The 19,655-nt window shown below is 33.1% G+C and overlaps 2 protein-coding genes and 1 long non-coding RNA gene across 6 annotated transcripts; 2 read left to right on the top strand and 1 right to left on the bottom strand.

Annotated features, from left to right (window-relative positions):
* The first annotated feature begins 90 nt into the window (after positions 1-90).
* LOC146937682 (uncharacterized) lies at positions 91-4,498 on the top strand. 4 transcript variants are annotated; one of them, XR_015031013.1, is made up of 9 exons: positions 91-305; positions 905-999; positions 1,656-1,682; positions 1,822-1,875; positions 2,011-2,064; positions 2,200-2,253; positions 3,489-3,615; positions 3,714-4,120; positions 4,224-4,498. XR_015031013.1 is itself a non-coding variant. In XM_085751878.1 (8 exons), exons 2-8 carry the CDS (start codon positions 970-972, stop codon positions 3,956-3,958), a joined length of 591 nt encoding a protein of 196 aa, XP_085608004.1. In that variant the 5' UTR covers positions 91-305; positions 905-969; the 3' UTR covers positions 3,959-4,498. The 4 variants fall into 4 exon arrangements, 3 of the variants coding, with proteins under 3 accessions (XP_085608004.1, XP_085608006.1, XP_085608005.1); XM_085751878.1 differs by having other exon boundaries at positions 3,714-4,498; XM_085751880.1 differs by lacking the exon at positions 4,224-4,498 and having other exon boundaries at positions 3,535-3,615; positions 3,714-3,895.
* A 7,511-nt stretch (positions 4,499-12,009) lies between these two features.
* LOC146937681 (uncharacterized) lies at positions 12,010-13,832 on the top strand. The gene has a single exon (XM_085751877.1). It carries the CDS (start codon positions 12,299-12,301, stop codon positions 13,424-13,426), a length of 1,128 nt encoding a protein of 375 aa, XP_085608003.1. The 5' UTR covers positions 12,010-12,298; the 3' UTR covers positions 13,427-13,832.
* A 3,129-nt stretch (positions 13,833-16,961) lies between these two features.
* LOC146937680 (uncharacterized) lies at positions 16,962-19,230 on the bottom strand. The gene is made up of 2 exons (XR_015031012.1): positions 18,892-19,230; positions 16,962-17,160 (listed from the first exon to the last, which is right to left on the bottom strand). It is a non-coding gene; the product is annotated as an uncharacterized LOC146937680 (long non-coding RNA).
* Between the last annotated feature and the right edge of the window lie 425 nt (positions 19,231-19,655).

Here is a 19,655-nt window from a genome sequence, read left to right as displayed (position 1 = left end):
TCACGTGGGAGTGAGCAATTCCCTTTTGGGAGGAGAAGAGCAATTTTCCTCGTTCATTTCATTCATTCATTCCGTTTCTGAAACCCCAAATTCATTCATTCCGTTTCTGAAACCCCAAAAAACAAAATCTGACGCTTATCAACTTCCTCATGCCTCGCCATCCTTTCCTCCGTCACTCCACTGCCGATCTCAGCCTCGTCTGGCCAAAAAAATGGATCCTTCTTTTGAAGAAATTTCCAATCGAACTCCACGTGTACGGCACAATGCCTCCATAGATGTTCCATAAACTTACATCCTTAAAGAAGGTGTGTTTCACATCAACTCAGTGTGTATTCCTAGGTGAATTTGTTTTATTGTTTTACTCTGTAATTACTTGCGTTTCTGGTAGTTTTATTTGATTGTGTTGTTGTTTAAACTAGTTTAGTACCCTTGCGCTTATCACTGCCTTAACTGCACACAATTAAAACCAATTGATGAAAAATCTTTACAGAACCATGAAATTGGTGGCAATGAAATATTGAACTTAATATTATTTTCAAACCAAGTTGAATATCAATTTTTTAACATCTAGATTATTGTTTGAATAAGAATAAGATAAACGAATATTGTGTAAAACTTGAATCACATGCTGCTCTTTTCAAATAAATAGATTAGACTGGAACATTCATTAGTTACAGGATTGAACATCACTTAGCAAATGTAAGACAACAATTAAAACAATTGTTAAAAATGATGAGTCACTAATCCAACACAAACACCATAAAGACCAAAACTAAAACCATAAAAAGATCAGTATTGAAGATGGGAATCACTCATTGGTTTCATTTCATTTTAATGTTTCCAGTTTGTAATATTTTGTAGAATAATGTACTTTTTTAAACACCTGAAAAATATTCTAAACCAGGTTCTCTTGCTGCCGAGAAAGCCTACTTTGAGGCCGCTGAGAAGGAGCATTTAGCTAATCGAAATATGGAGCTTTCTACTAGAAGTTCAATTAAGGTCAGAACCTTCAATATTTTGAGACAGCCAATAAATAAATAAATAAATAGGAAGGTTTTTATGGCATGGTTAATTAGTTAAAACAGTTGGTTAAGTTGTTATTTGGATTGTAATTAGGAGTCTCTAACTAATCAAAATAATAAACTAACTACAAATAACAATAACCTATATGGTTAGAGAAGTTAGTTAGTTAGTTATTTTGATTAGTTGTGTATAAATAAGAAAAACAAAAGGGCCTCTTCATTCATCACCCACAAGAGAAAAAAGATTTTTGCATAGTGTGAATTGTTTGTAACACAACCTACACAACTCCTCATTCATCACCCACTGTGATTCATTTCTCTACAATCTCTGTAAGTTTTAGGGCCTCTTCTTTTACTCAAAATTGTTGAAAGTTTCAGATTCAAAGCATGTTCTTAAGTGTGTAGTTGTTTAGGGTTTTGCAATTAAATTTTATGTAATTCTTCCAAGGTTAGCATTAGGATTTCTATGCATTGGGTATCAATTCTTTGTTAATTCTTTAGTAATTCTTTGATTCTTGTTAATTCTACTTGGGTTGTTAATTAGTTTCTAATCTTGTTCAATTCTTTGCTTGTTGATTCTTTCTAGAGTCATGGCTGATTTGTTTCAATTCTTTTTTTCTTTTCTGTTTTTAGGGAATGGATGGAAATAATGCAGAAGAGGTATGGCTGTTTGTTAACCCTTTGCCTTTGTTGCCTTAAGTTGTATTCCATTATTTTTGTTTATTAACTGTTTAACTTAGTATAAGTGTATAATTAAATATTTTTCTGAAGTTGGATTTATTTTTGTTTGTAATTATAGGGTATAGCTAACATGAATGGTCAGAATCATAATGGAAATAATCATGGAGTACAGGTATGATTTTGCTAACTCTATAAGGTTGTTACTGTGTTTGCTAGTTATTTGTTTCTTTAGGTTTGGATAACTTTGTAAAATTAAAATGTGCACTTGTTCTGATTTAGTTGTATTTATTTTTGTTTGTGATTATAGGGTATAGCTGTGATGAATGGTAATAACCATGATGGAAATAATCATGGAGTACAGGTATGATTTTGCTAACTCTATAAGGTTGTTACTGTGTTTGCTAGTTATTTGTTTCTTTAGGTTTGGATAACTTTGTAAAATTAAAATGTGCACTTGTTCTGATTTAGTTGTATTTATTTTTGTTTGTGATTATAGGGCATAGCTGTGATGAATGGCAATAACCATGATGGAAATAATCATGGAGTACAGGTATGATTTTGCTAACTCTAAGGTTGTTACTGTGTTTGTTAATTCTAGTGTGTGAATAATTATTTTTGATTAATCTAGGTTATCAATAGTTATTTGTTTCTTTATGTTTGTTAACTTTGTAAAACTAAAATCTGCACTGCAGTCTAATTTATTTAGGATTTTGATTGCTATTGGTGGTTGGCTGTGAACCATATTAAGCTATTTATGTTTAATTTGTGTCGTATCCAATTGTTTTGGTGTGTTTCTTACCTGCGGCATTAAAGTTGCTAAAGTTGCTTATGAGTCGTTTGATTGGAGTGGCTAGTAAATGTAGGAATTGATGACTGCACACGATTGTTGTCCAATGTTGTTTGCTCTTGTTTTGTGTCCATTGTGATATTATGTTATATTATGTTTGGTTCTTGCATTTGAAAAGGAATTACGTTTGTGACTCCATTGGTATTTCAATATTTGATTTTTGTTGGACATAGATTACTTTGTTTATAATTTAGAAACTTTATATTTTCCCTGTTCATTATCTTATAAAATTGCTTGTTGTAATGCAGTATAGTGATTGTTGTGCTTTCCTTGAAACTTATTTTTCATCATATTTAGCACTTTGGGGATGTCTAACCAAAGCTATGATCTATGTTTTCTGTTATGTCAAATATGGAAGGATGATGTATGACTATGTTTTCTGTTATGTCAAATATGGAAGGATGATGTATAACTTCTTTTTTTTTTCTACACAAATGAGTCTTTCAGTTAAGTGTTTTGCTATTGTTGTTCTGGTTGATTGGTAACACTAGTTATTCTTGTTTTGTCACATGCTTTATGTTGTATATTCTTAATCTTATTCTCATGTTTTTAGAGGTATAAATTCCATTTGCTCTCTTCAGTGGTCTAAGAATAGTCAAGACATTCTTCACATGAAGCTTATTTTTTATTTTTTTGAAGGATTCACGTGAAGCTTCTTAGTGTTTATAAATTCTGCAGTTTCAGTTTATGTGATATTTATACAGAATATGGTGCACAATTTTGGCAATTTTAAACTTGTTTCTTAGAAAAGCTTTTAAAACATTGGCCTAAATTTCTGTGACCTAGCTACTGTGTACTGAGGATCAGAACATTTATAGTCTTTTTTTGATACCCTGCACTCTAGTTTAATTATTTTTTGAATTGAAATATTTTTGTTCATATTTTGTGCTTGTTAACTTGATTTGTTTCTTTTTTAATTAGACTCACTTTGTTTCTAGGATGGTAATGCTCATCATGCACATGTGTATTATATTGGTTTTGAAGATGGCCAAAATGCTGCTATTCAAACGAACTATGATGTATTTTACGAAGGTTACAATATTGGTTATGCCGAAGTGTCCGGAGGTATTATCATATGCCTTTTACAAATCCAAATTATTATTCTAATTATTAATTATAATATCAAATGATATTTTGAATCAATCTGAAATCACTATGAACAGGTGAAGTCGTCCCTCATGTCCGCCACGGACCAGTACCTGAATTAGCCCAAATATATGTTATGGCTATTTCCAATCGTATCAAGAAGGATACTTTGCAGCATTTAACTCGGCCACTGCTGAAGCTGCCTACATATATGACCAGGGGATTCAAGCTGGCAGGAATGCCGCGGAAGAGCAAGCTTTACAAGCACAAGTATTACAAGAGCAAGCTTTACAAGAGCAAGCTCAATATCCGGAATACATAGAGGACTTGGAAGTTCTTATGGAATTGGAAACCGAAGTAGCTGAAGCAGAAGCAGCTTTAGTACAAGCTTCAGAAAATATTGTACCACCACCAGATGCAATTGGTTTTGGAAATGGCCTAAATGATGCGCCTCAGACCAACTCTGATGCTGAAGGTTCTGAAGGTATTTCCATTTGCCTTGTAAATTAGTCTCTGAATTAACTCTAGTGTCTCAAATGATTTTTTGATTCAATCTGATTCCGGATTTTACTCTGATCCTATTGAAGCTCGTTATCCGGAATACCTAGAGGATATGGAGGTTTTGATTGAAGCTGAAGAAGCTGCAGCAGCACCACCATAGACAAGGAGCAGTTCCTATTGAATGCATGTGCTGGTTTTATATTGACTTTTTCAGAGTTTTTTTTTTTCCTTCCTATTTTCTGTTGTTCAAGATATTTTTTAATACTTGGCCCCTTACACTTCTGCTTTTAAAAACGAATTATCAGTTTTGTATCATTTGAATTGGCTGAGCACATGAAACTAAGGTTTACTTCATTTTGTATCATTTGGCTCTGTTTCACAACTGTTATGTTTTATCTCCTGCTAACTAAGAAGTATTCTGACACTCTAGAGGGTAGTACAATTTTCCTAGAGAAAGTAGTTTTGTTGATTTAAAACTTCATTTTTATGAATAAAACTTATGCTTCCAAAAGACCTGTTGGTGAAACTTGTCATGCATGTATGAGGTTACTTAGGTTAGGACTTAATACTTTTTGCTATACAGGTTCTTTGAAACTGGGAAAACAACCAACCAAAAGGGAGATTTCAAACTAGGAGATTTCAAACTAGTTAATTAAGAGGATAAATATCTTACGCTGCATTTGATTATTTTCACAATTGCACTCCTCCTGTATCCATCTCAGTGCTATCTGCATGATATCTAAGTTATAGATTGACTTTAAGGATAACCATCATCATGGTATATATATAGTACTGTGCATATGATATATTCTGCATAAGGTTTTACAAATATAAAATTATCCATGTCACCAGTTATTGAGATTTTCGAAGAGTTTGTTTGATCCGGACAAGAACAACTAGTGTTCAATGTCCACCACTGTTTCAACAATTTCTGACTAAACTTGTCTGAATACATGATAGATGTAATTTCATGAATAATGTAATGAAGAACTCCAATATTCCTTTACTTTTAAGGGTCTTGTTAACCAGTGCCCCGGGGGCACTGGTTAAGGAATCCAAAAATAGAATTTTCTGTCTTGGAACTATAAACTGGCACTGGTTAACATTCTCCTACTTTTAATAGTCCTTTACTTTTACTTTTACACAACATTCATTAGTCACTCTTTTTTCTATTCTCAGACATTTTCTGTAAAATTGGATTCTTCATCACAGGAGAACCCCAATATACTTTGTATACTACTACCACAAGCACTCACATAAATTCCTATATTTTTTGGATAATTTTGAGTGGTTTGGATGAGAGAATTTTTCGAGTTAATGTTGTTTTATAGGGTAATTTAAATTCTTTAATGTAAATCCTATTGTTTAAATGATAAATTTAGGAAATTTTATGAAGTATTTTAAGTTAAATTTTGAGAATTTCTAATATCACTTAAAAATTAAGAATTTAAAATTTATTTCTTACCTTATAAAATTTGAATCTCAAATTAGTCCTTATAATTCTTAAGTTTAAATATTTTTTTGTTTTCTTATTTCCCGCTGAATAACAATTTTAGTCTTCTGATCTTCAAATAAAAAAAAAAATGTAGCCGCACAATATTATCTATACTATATATAAAGAAAACTACCTCTTTCAGCACACTTTTGGGTTGGACTTTTCTTTCCAAAAATACCCTTAATTTTTTATTTTAATTTTAAATACAAATAACACATGTAACAAATAGATCTATACTATATATAAAGAAAACTACCCCTTTCAGCACACTTTTGGGTTGGACTTTTCTTTCCAAAAATACCCTTAATTTTTTATTTTAATTTTAAATACAAATAACACATGTAACAAATAGATAATAATAAATTTAATTTAAGGAGAAAACTTACACACAATTCCTCATGAACTGTTCTTACTGTTATCCAATTATAAAATAACACGTGGATTACTAATCTATGTCACTAATCGTCCCTGTTAACCCTCTTTTACCTCTGTTAACCACAGATCAAACTCAAAAAACTAGCACAAAACAAACACTCATGTTACTTTTTATTCAGCCGATTTTATGATCAATAACTACTACTCCCTCCGGTCCTTTTTATAAGAAAAGAAACCAAAAATCATCAAAACCAAGACAATCATTAGTGGTTGTAATTTTTTGAATATTTTTACAAATATCCCCTCATAAAATTTTGTGAAGTATTAAGTATACCCACTAATATTAAAAAGACAAACATTAAATGAGGGTTAGAGAAGTCTTTTAAACAATAAATGTATCTTAAAGTTGTGACTTTCTCTTATATATAGGACCAATTTTTTTTTTGAAAATTTTCATATAAATAGGACCGGAGGGAGTACATCTGTGTTGCTCCCTTCAATACAACCGACAAAGATTGCCAAGTATTTTCATATCCCTTCCACAAAAAACAGTATTTTCATATTATTTTATTACTTCCACAAAAAACAGTATTTTCATATTATTTTATTAATATAAGTTACTCTTCCTTAGCCTTTCATCAATTGTAACAAACGTGAACAAAAATAATGGCAAAAATTGGACTTTAAATCCTCTAGAAAAATATTAGTAACAAACGTGAGCAAAAAATGATGGTAAAAATTGGACATTAATTAAATCCTCTAAAAAAAGATTAGTAACAAACGTGAGCAAAATATATTATTAAGGATTGGACTTTAAATCCTCTAAAAAAAGATTAGTAACAAACATGAGCAAAAAATATTGTTAAAGATTGGACTTTAAATCCTCTAAAAAAAGATTAGTAACAAACGTGAGCAAAAAACAATGTTAAAGATTGGACTTTAAATCTTTTAAAAAAAAAGATTAGTAACAAACGTGAGCAAAATATAATGTTAAAAATTGGACTTTAAATCCTCTAAAAAAGATTAGTAACAAACGTGAGCAAAAAATAATGTTAAAGATTGGACTTTAAATCCTCTAAAAAAAGATTATGACTAAAAATATTTTTGAAAAATATTTGTTAGGACTATATTAAATATTAATTATCAATCAGTTTCCAAGAGAAGAAGATAATTTGTTGTCATTTGACGAGGTTGAAGGGGATACTTATGTTGAAACAAAAATCTTTTTGATGAATGTTTTAATGATAACAAACCTTATGGAATAAACACTAAGTTTTATGAATGGTGATCTACTGATGTTTGCACTTGAGTCTTTTCACAGAAGTTCACAAGAAAGAAGTCTCTTACAAGTGCACATATATACTCATTGGAAGAATACCAAAACAATAGTATCACAAGCTCAAAGAAGATATAAAAAGAATATTGTTTGAATCAAATGAGTGTTAAGTGAAGATTCAACAAGAAGGTGAACTTTCTTAGTAATTGATTCATCATTCTCATCACATGGTTTTTAACAAAGCCTTAAAGAATCAAGGAATAAAAGACATTCCTAAACTAAAACATCTCAAAGATACTCAATGGACAAGAAACATTGTGTGCAATCACCAAGAGAAATTATGAGATAAATCGCATCACCAACAAAATAATTCAAGGTTAATTAACCGAGAATATATTGTCATAGAAAAGAACATTATCAACTCCGATGAAATAATGTTCTCATGATGAGGATGCATATTACACTCGAAATCAGTCTCATCATTTCATCAAAATGATTAGAATCAACTTTGAAGAGAAATCAATTCATAAATAAATTATTTATTAATTCACTCATTAATGATATTGGTTGGAGAAATATCAAAGAAGAAAATTCATGATCATATGCTTGGAGATTCTATCATAAAAGACTTATGATGGTCCAAGAATATTCCATCACTATTCAAGATATCATTTGGGAGAATAGAAATCAATCAGATGAATTTTGACTTTGAGAAATGTCTCTCATGTTCCTACAAAGAACATTCTGGTCATACAAAGTGAAGGTGACATCCTCGTTTATTATTTTAAGGATTACAAACATATCTATTTTATTTTTTCTTGTTATTACTAATGATTTTTGTGAGAAATTGTTTCATAAGAATAATCTCAAGAATGATCTTGGCACATAACAAAAACCATCAAGATGACATCCACGCATAAGGACAAGAGTGGACTTTATGCTAAATGGTTTACGCATCCTTAAGATCAAGAAAGTTATTATGGAATAAATGACTCATCAAATAAGGAAAAGATCATGTAACTTAATTTGGTACAATAAATATTTATGGGCCTTAGTTTCTCTCGACCCATTAATGGAAAAAGAATCATTATCATGAAAGCATCAAATTGGTGACATATACATGATAGCATTTTGTGACATCATGAAGTCACTTCAAAGAAGCTGTCTTGCGCAAACAACAAGTGAAAGCTGGCAGAATGCACGTGGCTTTTAGTTTTGAGCAAGTTGAAGTTTCAAGGAATATTCTTCAAGGGCAATTAATTCTAGCAACAATTTTGGAGCGCAAATCTTAATTCAAATAAAGCAAGGGCCAGCTGTTTTATTGATTGGGGAGCAAGTTCTCTAAGCTCTATAATTAGAGGAAGGCTTACAAGTATCAAACCAAGAACTTACAATACAAAGCAATCATCTCTTAAGTGCAAATATTATTCACTTACAAAGTTCTTCACAAACAAACAAGCTCTTGCTCTCTCAATATATCTTTGATGAACATCAAGAGTTTGTTCATCGAAATCTCAAACAAGAGTTGAGAAGCCTTTAAGGCTAAGAGATTGATTTTAACCATAATCCACTTTTTAAAGTCCAAATATCATAATCTCTTCATCTATAACACACTCCAGCTCATAACAGATTTGTGGATCACATATTGTGAGTGTGTTCTGATCATCATACCCTCAAACAAGAGTTGAGCGTAAATTCGATCCTAAACCAATCTCTCATACAAAGTGTATTGTAATTCTTAAGTCTATCCGTAGCGATAGTTTGAGAAAAAATTGTAACAACCTTTCTTGTGCGAAAGCAAAGAATTGTAGAAGTCTGCTGAGGTTGATAATACAGGGTGTAATGGATTGATCTGGTGTGATCAAGACCTTATAGTGTTGGTTAGAAGTTTCTACCAACTGTATACTATAGTGGACAATCTCACACGAGGTGTGGGGACTGGAAGTAGCCGGGTTTGGTGAACCAGGATAATTCTCCTGTGTTATTCTTCTTCCCTTTCTCTTTTATTTAAAGCTACACAATATACACACACTATCACACTCATATTAATATTTATTAATCTCCAGAATATTCTGGTCCTAATTAATCACAATCAAATTAATCCAGAGTTCTCTAGTCCAAAATTAATCATTAATATTGTTATATTATTTTATTCAATATTAACTGCCTCCAGAACATTCTGGTCCAAGATAAAACAACTGCATAAATATTTAACTAAAGTTTAAATTCAGCTTATAATATTGTTTTATCATTCTCTCTTATATTAATTATTCTCTAGAACATTCTGGTCCGTGTTAAAATAACTTTATATTTTAACTTAATATTGTTTTATCATTCTGCTTTTATATTAATCATTCTCCAGAACATTCTGGTCCTTGATAAAATAGTTTTCACATTTTATCTTAATATCATTTTTCTCATTCGACTTATATAATCATTCTCCAGAACATTCTGGTCCTTGACAAAACTATTTAATCATTTAAGGTTTATTTAATCCAGAACATTCTGGTCGTGTATAAATCAATTGTTATATATCTAATACTCTAATCTTGTTAGACTAACATTTACCAAGAATCTTCTTGAGTATATATACTTATTTAAGTTGCAGGACTAAATTTTAAAAGGGTCACAATTCAAACCCCCCCTTCTTGTGACTATTTCTTCCACTTCAACTTATAACTTATATCAACAGGAATTCCTAAACTCAATTGCTCAAGGAAGTATCCCACCACATATTTTAAAGGTAAAAAAAAGGTGCACCTTTGATGTTGTTGTGAAACATAGACCCTAGATATTGCCTGTGTAATGAGACACGATTGTTATATCGTGGTTTATTTAAGAATATGTTGGATATGGAAATCCTAACAAGAAACAATGCTGAAAAAAGAGCATTCTTGCCCAAAATTAAATTAAAAATAAATGTGAGTTGGGACTTCCCTTTGTGCTTAGAAGAAAACAGTTTCCCGTTAGACAAATTTTGCTATTACCATAAATAAGTCACAAGGGCAGACCATTCCCAATGTCGGAATCTATCTTCTACGACATGTTTTCAGTCATGGTCAATTATATGTAGCTTTATCAAGAGGAGTTTCTCAAAATTCAACAAAAGTTCTCATTAAAGAAGGTAACATAGATGGAGACTTTACGAAAAATGTAGTTTTTAAAGATATTTTTTTATCGTAATCATAATAATGTTTCTTTTACTAATTACTATTAGAATAAACAATAGATGATCATTATTTTATCTTAATTTTATATGCAGGCAAACTAAAATATGTTGAGTTAAAAAATAATTTTGTTATATGCCTTCACAATATTTTGTTTATAAATCAATATATCAATATTTTTCATTAATATTTAAAAAATTTAATCAAAATTATACAAACAAACATAATAAAATTAATCACACGCGTTTGCGCAGTAGAAAGAGTGGACAGACGGGCACGATAGTGCCCGTCTTTCCGCTAGTTATTAATAAGTTTCTCAACCAATGCATTTGGAGTTTATTTGTGTTAATGTGTAAGTTGAATAATAAGTTGAAAAGTCAAGGGTGGTATAGCAACGCATATGTGAACTAATTCCTATATATATATATATATATATATATATATAGTCAGGATCCAAGTGTCAACGGGTTCGTTGACACCAAATTCTAACCTTCCATTTCAGTTTAATCAATGGCTCAGATGTCATGCGCTCGTTTCCTTTTGATTCTCTCCACATACTAATTATTTTACCATTAAAAAATATATCCATTCTTTTTTACCATATGAATGGATTAAGAAAACATGTATTTCATCCATTTATTAAAAAAAGAAGAATATCATCCATTTATTAAAAACCTGTGATTGACGAAGTCATAACAAAAAATGAAATTAAAAATACAACAAGCATTTTTTGGGATAAACAAAATCTGGAAGCAATTTTTCCATGTCAATGGATGAAATTTCCGTATACTTAATAGAAAAACAAGAATGAAAAAGTGCGATTTGATTATTTCTACTAAGTGTTGATTTTATCAATTTTTTATTTTTTGTCATCTCAGATTAATTTCTACTATAAAATAACTATCATTAACATGAAATTTTCCAAACAATTGTTATGAGCATCTCGTTAGAAATCGAAAAAAATAAATATTAAACCTCCATTGTCATGATATATGATATGTCTGTGATTGAAATAAATAAAGAAAGATATCTTCTTGATTGCCTCCGTTCACCTTTGGCAATACAATAATGCATCCAATTTTCAGCATTAAATATTATTAATTTCAAGATCGGTTGAAAAAACACACAATAATAGAGCGAGATTACACACACTAGAAGAGTTGGAGATCACATTATGTTTTTAGTGAGTAATTACGAGCCTTTGATTAAACTGAAATGGAGGGTTAGGATTTGGTGATTAAACTGAAATGGAGGGTTAGGATTTGGTGTCAACGAATCCGTTGACACCTGGTGTCAATGGATCCTCACTCATATATATATATATATATATATATATATATATATATATATATATATATATATATAACAAGTGCCCTAAGGACATTGTTTAAGGAACCCAAAAAAAGAAACTATGTCTTGAAAATACAAGTCAAACACTTTTAAAAGTTATAACCGTACAATTTCTAATGCAAAAATTGACACTTTTAGATGCTTAAACAATGGGCACTTGTGAGCATTTTCCATATATATATTACCAACACACACTTTAGAACACAATAAGATCCTAAATGAGATTAAAAAGCATCAACATTGCGATGAACAGAAAAAAAGTCAAAATTCTTAAGGGTTCTTCAAATCCAGAAACTGAAACGCAATTGCTTTGAGCTATGATAAATTAGGGTTTAGGGATATTATGAGTAAATTTTAGGAAAGCTTGAGGGAAAACGCCATCGTTTTATTTGTTGAATTTCTCATTTGAAGTGTGAACTCTGAACATTCTATGGAATCGAGCATAATCCTGCAACCTGAAACAACTTGGTGAGTAAATCATTCATTCATTCATTACCAATGTACCATTTTCTTATTACTAGATTCACTCATCATAGAACCCTTCAATTTTGTGTTCTATTTCCCAATGATTTTTCTCGTTCTTTCTCTGTTGGAAACCATCATAAAGGTGACACCTTTACAGTGTCAAACCTCGTTAATTCATGTGTTTTTTCCCCTGAAACAACCCTTAAACTCTTCAACAGGTTGAAACGCAAAAACCCTAATGCCCAAAATGCTGTTATTCAACTTCTAAGGAACTATGGTTTCTCTGATTCCCAATTACGTATCTATGTAAAGAAACACCCTTCTGTACTTTTTTCAAAACCTGAAAAGACCCTTTTGCCTAAACTCAATTTTTTGCAATCCATTGGGGTTTCAACCACTGATCTTCCCAAAATACTAATTAAGAACACTAATTTTTTGTTATCAAGCTTGGAGAAATCTATTATCCCTCGCTATGAGGTCATTAGAAGCTTAGTTCGCAATGATAAAGAGGTAGTTTCAACTTTGATGCGTGGAACATGGACCTTTAACTATCATTCAATGGTTAATCATTCTGTTGCAAACATTGAGGTTTTGAGAAAACTTGGTGTGCCTCAATGTTCCATTTCTCTACTGGTATCCAATTTTCCCAATGTAGCGTTCGCCAAGCATTCTAGATTTGTTGAGGCTGTTAATTCAGTCAAGGAAATGGGGTTTGATCCTTTGATGTCTTATTTTGTTTTGGCACTTCAAGTAATCGCAAAGATGGACAAAGAGAATTGGGAATCAAAAATCAAGATTTTTGAGAGGTGGGGTTGGTCGAGAGATATGTGTCTTTTGGCTTTCCAAAAACAGCCGAATTGTATGATGATTTCAGAAAAAAAGATTATGAAAACAATGAACTTCTTGGTGAACGATGTGGGTCTTACACCACAAGACATTGTAGGATGCCCTGCTATTCTGATCCGTAGCTTGGAGAAGATACTTATCCCTAGATGTGCAGTTATTAAGATTTTGAAGTCAAGGGGTTTGATAAAGAGTAGTTTGCGCATAAGTACCTTTATTATTATGGCTGAGAAAACATTTTTGGAGCGATATGTAACCCCATTTCAGAAAGATTTACCATTGTTATTGGATGCATATAAAGGTCAGAATTCAGATTGAGCATCTTGATTTGCATAAGTACCTTTACTGGTTTTTAGCCCTGAATCTCGTTAGTATTTTATTTGTTGCACCGCTTACTGTATCTTCAAATCTACATCTCTGTTTTGTTTCAATCAAATTCGAACTTCTCTATATACTCAATTTTTATTAGTTAGATTGTCATCTTGCCAATTGGATTAGTTAATTTGTAGCAGAGTTTTTTTTTTCCCTTTTCCTATTCTTTGACATACAATAGCCCTTTAATCTGTCTTTTATGAAGATTATCTATGTATTTTATATTAACCTAATGCCTTATCTAAGTTGTAATTATGATATATATGGTAGTTGATGATCTTCTGGAACCTGGTAACACTTTGTCATGAGCTATTTTAGATATATTTATTTGGAGAAATTTATGTTTGATGCAAACAAAGATGGATTTACCATTTCATCTCGTTGACATCTACTTCGCTCAAATAATTCATGATCAATTCTTTCTTCTCATATTGGTGACTCGTTCTCACTACTCGCGACTTCCCGGGATTCTTCCAATGCTGTAATTTTGATTCAACTTCACCATTTCATTCCTATTATTTTAGGTCTGTCTTAGTCCTTTAATATTGCTAATTTTTGTACAAAAATTGTAGCTATGTTGTTTCACCTAGTCATGGTAGTGCTTTCTCACTTATTCTGTTTGCTTTGCCATTTCAAGTTGTAAGATATATGAAAAAATAACAGTGCATTAGAAGAAACAAAAACTAATTGATTTGGAGGTTGGCCACAATGGATGATGATGCCACCATCGATTGTAACACTACCAAGGTCATCTTTCTTGGTTCACTTTTTTTTGCAGTGCAGAGTGATAGAGAATTTTAATATTTCTTTGATAGGCTTTAATTTTATTAGTATATGCTCTAGCTTTGGTGCATTTGTACACCTGCTATGTTGAGGTTCGATCTTCCCCATAGTAGTCAATAGCGGCTAATAGCGCCGCTATAGCGGCCGCGCGGTGCGGTGCGGTGCCGGAGCGCTACGCAACAAGCCATAGCGTTGCGGTGAGATAGCGGCGCTATAGCGACGCAACGCTTCGTAGCGGTTTTGCAGTTTAGAACCGCTATTTCATTTTAAGAGAAAATACAAAATTGCCCTTGGTTTAAAAAAAACAAGGGTATTTCTGTAAATCCTGTAATTTTTTTGTTTAACAATCTCAAAACTCTGTTGTCCTGTTACTTTTTAGTTCTAGTTTTCTTTGTTATTATGGATTCCAAACTCCATTCTGCTCTCTCTGTTTCTGTTTGTAGTTTGTACAAACAATCCTCTGTTTTGTTCATATAAAACTCTATTTTGCTCTCTCTGTTTCCTTATTTTTGTTGTTTTTGTTTTTATGAAATAGCGGTCATAGCGCTATGCGCTATCCCGCTATAGCATTTTTGGGGTCGGCCACTACGCGCCGCTATCCGCTATTAACTACTATGATCTTCCCTCTATTCTGGCTAGCCACTGACTAATACTGTATGAAGCATGGACACTCCTTGAATTAGGCGTGTCCCAGTGTCGGACATCTGTTGTGTCCGACACCGACAAGACACCACACTTGTAATTACACTGAATTATGTGATTTTTTCAAATTATTAGCTGTGTCGGCATGTCTGTGTCTGTGTCGTGTGCATGTCCGTATCCGTGCTTCATAAAGTGATACCCCATTTCGGTTGAAGTCCAATGATGGTCAACTCCATTGTCTTTTCTCTACAATGATTCCTTTTCACTATAACAACCTTTTACCTAAAAAAATTATGGTGTAAGATAATGAGTTCATCACATCTGTCTGCTTTCATTCTAAAAGGTTGAGTGCATTATCAGTAGTTCGTGGAAAAATGCAATGGCAGGATAGAGAATAAAAAACAATCTTAGTTTGATATGCTTTGTGATGCCTCAAGAGATGCAGACATATGCGTGAAAGAGGTATTTTCCTAGGGATGGACATTCAGAGTGACTTGCTGCTGCTCTTACAACTTAAAATTAGCAGTCCATGCCATAAGATTTCAAATTTTGGCCAATCTTTCAACATTATTTCAGTTTCAAATCGACATATTTAAATGTGTATTTAGAAGCATTGCCAATCTACTAACAATGAGACTTTTCTACTACATAAATTATCATCAATCATGTGCATAATCTTTTTCTAGTGCCACATTCATTGAAAACTCTAGACTAATTTATCTTTTCCTAATTGAGACACTCGAAAATCATCCTTTTGTCTTCCTTTAGGGTGTAATATTATTGGATATTAATATTTAATTCAAGCTCTTCATTTACTTGCTTACGCACAATCGTATCCAAAAAACTTGTCTCTGAAAACCATTCATCGTGGCCATTTTGTAGATTTGTTTCAACCCTAACTAGTACATGTTTTCTGATTAAGCAGGGGCATATTTCACAAGGTTATGAAATCGGGACCCTAGGTTCAAAAAGATATAGACAAACTTAATGTCTTAAAATACAACTTGGTACAACTTCATAATTACAAATAAACTTCTTAAGTATGAACGTATGATTCAATCAGATGCATAACCAATTCAATCAAACAAACACAGTCACATTAAGACATTTATGATTGGAAAGTTTATTAACATCGGAAAGTATTTGCTCACACCAGAGAGAATCCACACCAAAAGGTTCACACTGACAGCAACCAAATACCTTCTTGTCACAATTATTTTTGGTGTTGCATATTTTATACTCGAAAGTTATGCTGTGAAAGAACAAGAACACAGGTGCTGACTTTGCTTATTTTACCAGCATGCCTAAACTTGTCATTCATGAAGTTGAGTTGTACAATTTAAGCAAAAATCTGTCATTGATCTGGAAAATATATCTAACATGTAGGCCATTAAAAGTAGGATTGAAGGCAAAGAAAAGCATGATCATTTTAGCTAATTGAAAGCATTAGTATTAATCATGAAAAAAAGAGAAAGTTAAAATTGTTGGATAAATGTTAATGATTGAATGTTACCTCTAGAAATTGTCAAAATTGCGGTAGAATTTTTAGGATTAGAGTAGGTTTGACCAGGGGCGGACCTGGACTAGGCCCGGTGTGGCAAGTGCCACACCAGTCCAGGCCCAGTTAATTTTTTTTTTTTTTAATTTTTTAGTTAAATGTTATATTATATAAATCAATCTTTGTAAATTAATCACATGTTTATGGTGTAATCCAATGGTAAAGGCTTGCCCTATTCGGGTGGGGAATATGGGTTTGATTCTTGTTTTGCTCATTATAGCTTTTCAACTATATTATTTTAACTAAAAATACCATAAAAAATGCACAAACTTAAAATCCAGTAGTATATACCATTATATCTACAATGTTTTTATGAATAATTATTGTGAGAAGTAGTATATATACCCTAAAGAAATTGTCCCCTCAAAAAATTACTCCTGACTCCACCATTGATGTAGATCTACAACAAATTGTGCCTCACTGATTTTGTGAGGTCAGGTGTAACACCCATACCAGACGTATCTAGAAAGTTTGGCACGTGCGTTAATATTAGTACCGGATACATTAAAATATACAACATAAAATTTTCCCGAATGAATAATATTTACATCAAGTCACGTTCGTATAGATCATAATACAATACATTCATCCATACATAAAAATACATCCTTAATGTCCATATCGTCCTACAGCTTTACGAACGTATCCTTGAAGTAATATCCATCCGGCTCCGAACATGCATAAAAATCCTGCTTATCTGAAACAAATAAGGATTGGGATGAGACATAATGTCTCAGTGAGTTCCCCTAAATCCTAGGCTATAGGCAACCTCAAGGGAAAACCTACGGTCACCACGTGTCTACATTACAACCTGACGGTTGATTATACGTGTGTGGGGACTTGCAAACTTAGACGGTAATGCATACTAGAGCCGTCATAATCATATCTTACTTGTTATAGGCTTCTCACCTATACATGTCATGGCGGTTGAGGGAACCTAAACCGCATTGCCAAGTGTACGCTATACGTAACAAGGCCTAAACATAAATAACATAGCATATTCATGACATGATTCTAATCCGGACGATTAGGGAAACCTAAGGTCGTCACGGGCATAGCTTTCTTTACTTGTCCTATACATATCTTGCTTTCGTCTAATAGCATTTCATGCTCTTGTTCTTAAACTTAAACGTGAATGAATTCATTCTTACATAAACATAACATAAACATATCGTGCATAAACGTATCTAAGTTCATTCATTAGGTTAGCATTGAACAAACAGTTATTATCTTGATTCATTTTACGGATAGTCCCAGGTGGAGTAACCCCGAGATCAATCCCATACATGACCGATGTACGTACATCGGACTCCCTCGGTGTCGTGCGGGTCCCTTGCGGCTTAAACCGTTCCCCTTAGGTCGAGAACCTCCCGTATCCCCCTGGCGTGGATAACAAGAGACACGAACACCTACGTCTTGCTTACTCGATGACATGCGGGTCCCTTACGGCTTGAATCGTTCTCATTACGAGAACCCCTTGTATCCCCCTGATGTGGATAGCAAGAGACATGTCACCTACACATATTAATCATAGTCTTGTCGTGCATAAGTTAAACATATACATACTTGCTTATTTACCTCGGAACCTTAATCGATCCGATTGGCGGTAACTTATACTTATTCATACTTAACATGGTGGAGAGAAATAACTTATCATTCCACAACTTACATACTAGCTAAGTTATTCTAGCTCATGTGCGAAGAGATTACACTTCGCGTCTTATCATTCTAGGGATTCTTGCTATCTTTCTAGTTCTCGACTAGCTAAGCCGAGGCTCTACATACATTCCCTTTCATAGTTCATTGCTACCCCATCATGCTTAAACTCTCTTGAGCCATCCTTGTGTTACATGCTAAGATTGCCACGATTAATGATGCAAGGATCAATTGACGATGTGTGCAAATTTCCAATAATTTCTAAAGACCGAAAATGCCATAAACCCAAGTTTCAAGCCATTTATAAATTCCATGATTTGATAAAGCCAAACTTGTTCCAGTAGAAAAATAAGTGAAAACAGCAAAAGAACACGTCGAAACGATCGCTACGGACCCCCACACGACTGCCCCCAAGCACCCGAACGCAGAACAACGCGAACGTTGTCCTGTCTGGGGCGCCTGGCGCCAGGAGTAGGGCGCCTAGCGCCCTTGTACAGGCGCAGCGCTGCGAATTTTGCGTTTTCGGTGTTTTCGGCCGCGGGTTTTCGCCATTTTCGACCCAAAACTCGTCCAATTCGACCCTGTAATGCACCAAATCCATCCAATAACATATATAGACTTATTTAAACATATCTCATGGCAATTTTAACATATAAATCACAAGAATTGATCAAGAGAACATTAGGGTTCTAAACCTCTCATAACCTTAATTCAATCCTTTCTAACATGAATTTACACAACCAAAGGTAGGTAAACTATCTATGGAACTCACCTAATCATGTTTTCTTGCTTTCCTTCAAGATCCAAGCTCAAACCCTAGCTTTTGCTTCAATCTTGATCCGTAGCTTTCAACCAAAAACCATGCTTTAATCTTTCCTCCACTAATTCCTTGCTTGCTAAGCCACCCATAACCATGCTTGATCACACTAGGAAGAAGTTTGGATGATTTAGAGTGGAGAGGGAGGGCGTGGGTTAGAGAGAAGGAGGAGAGAATTCTCTTCTCAAAACCTAGAGAGAGAAAGACAAGTGAAGAATGAATATTTTGAGCCAAAACCACTTAAATACCCCTTTGCATGCAATTACCATTATGCCCCTGCCTCAAGCGTGTTTAATCTGACACTGATACTTTATCCGTAATATACTGACATGTCATAAAATATTACCCATGAACTTACTTTCCATGAATATCATTCCTCTGATACATTTAACAGGTAAAATTTCCATTAGCTGACGAGCGGGATGTTACACTCTACCCCCCTTAAAGGAATTTCGTCCTCGAAATTTAGAGATCGACTACCAATCATCTTGACAAAAAACTTACTATCTTTGGTCTGAACCATACATTTCAATTCATACACACTCAAGGGGTTCGTCATATCATGTCCTCATCTTGTTTCTTAACCCACATGCAACTGAGCATAGCCTTCTTGGTCTTAATATCACTCAAACTTAGAGTTTTCTTAGTATATCATGATTCAGAACTTACCTTGCTACACATAAACTTATTGCCTCAGACTCGGATCTTACCCGCTTAAC

This window comes from Medicago sativa, chromosome 3 (genome assembly GCF_051527215.1).
Source record: "Medicago sativa cultivar Bolivia chromosome 3, Bolivia_mono, whole genome shotgun sequence".
NCBI lineage: Eukaryota > Viridiplantae > Streptophyta > Magnoliopsida > Fabales > Fabaceae > Medicago > Medicago sativa.
The sequence above is the reverse complement of the archived record's forward strand: the minus strand, read 5'-3'. Positions and strand labels throughout refer to the sequence as shown.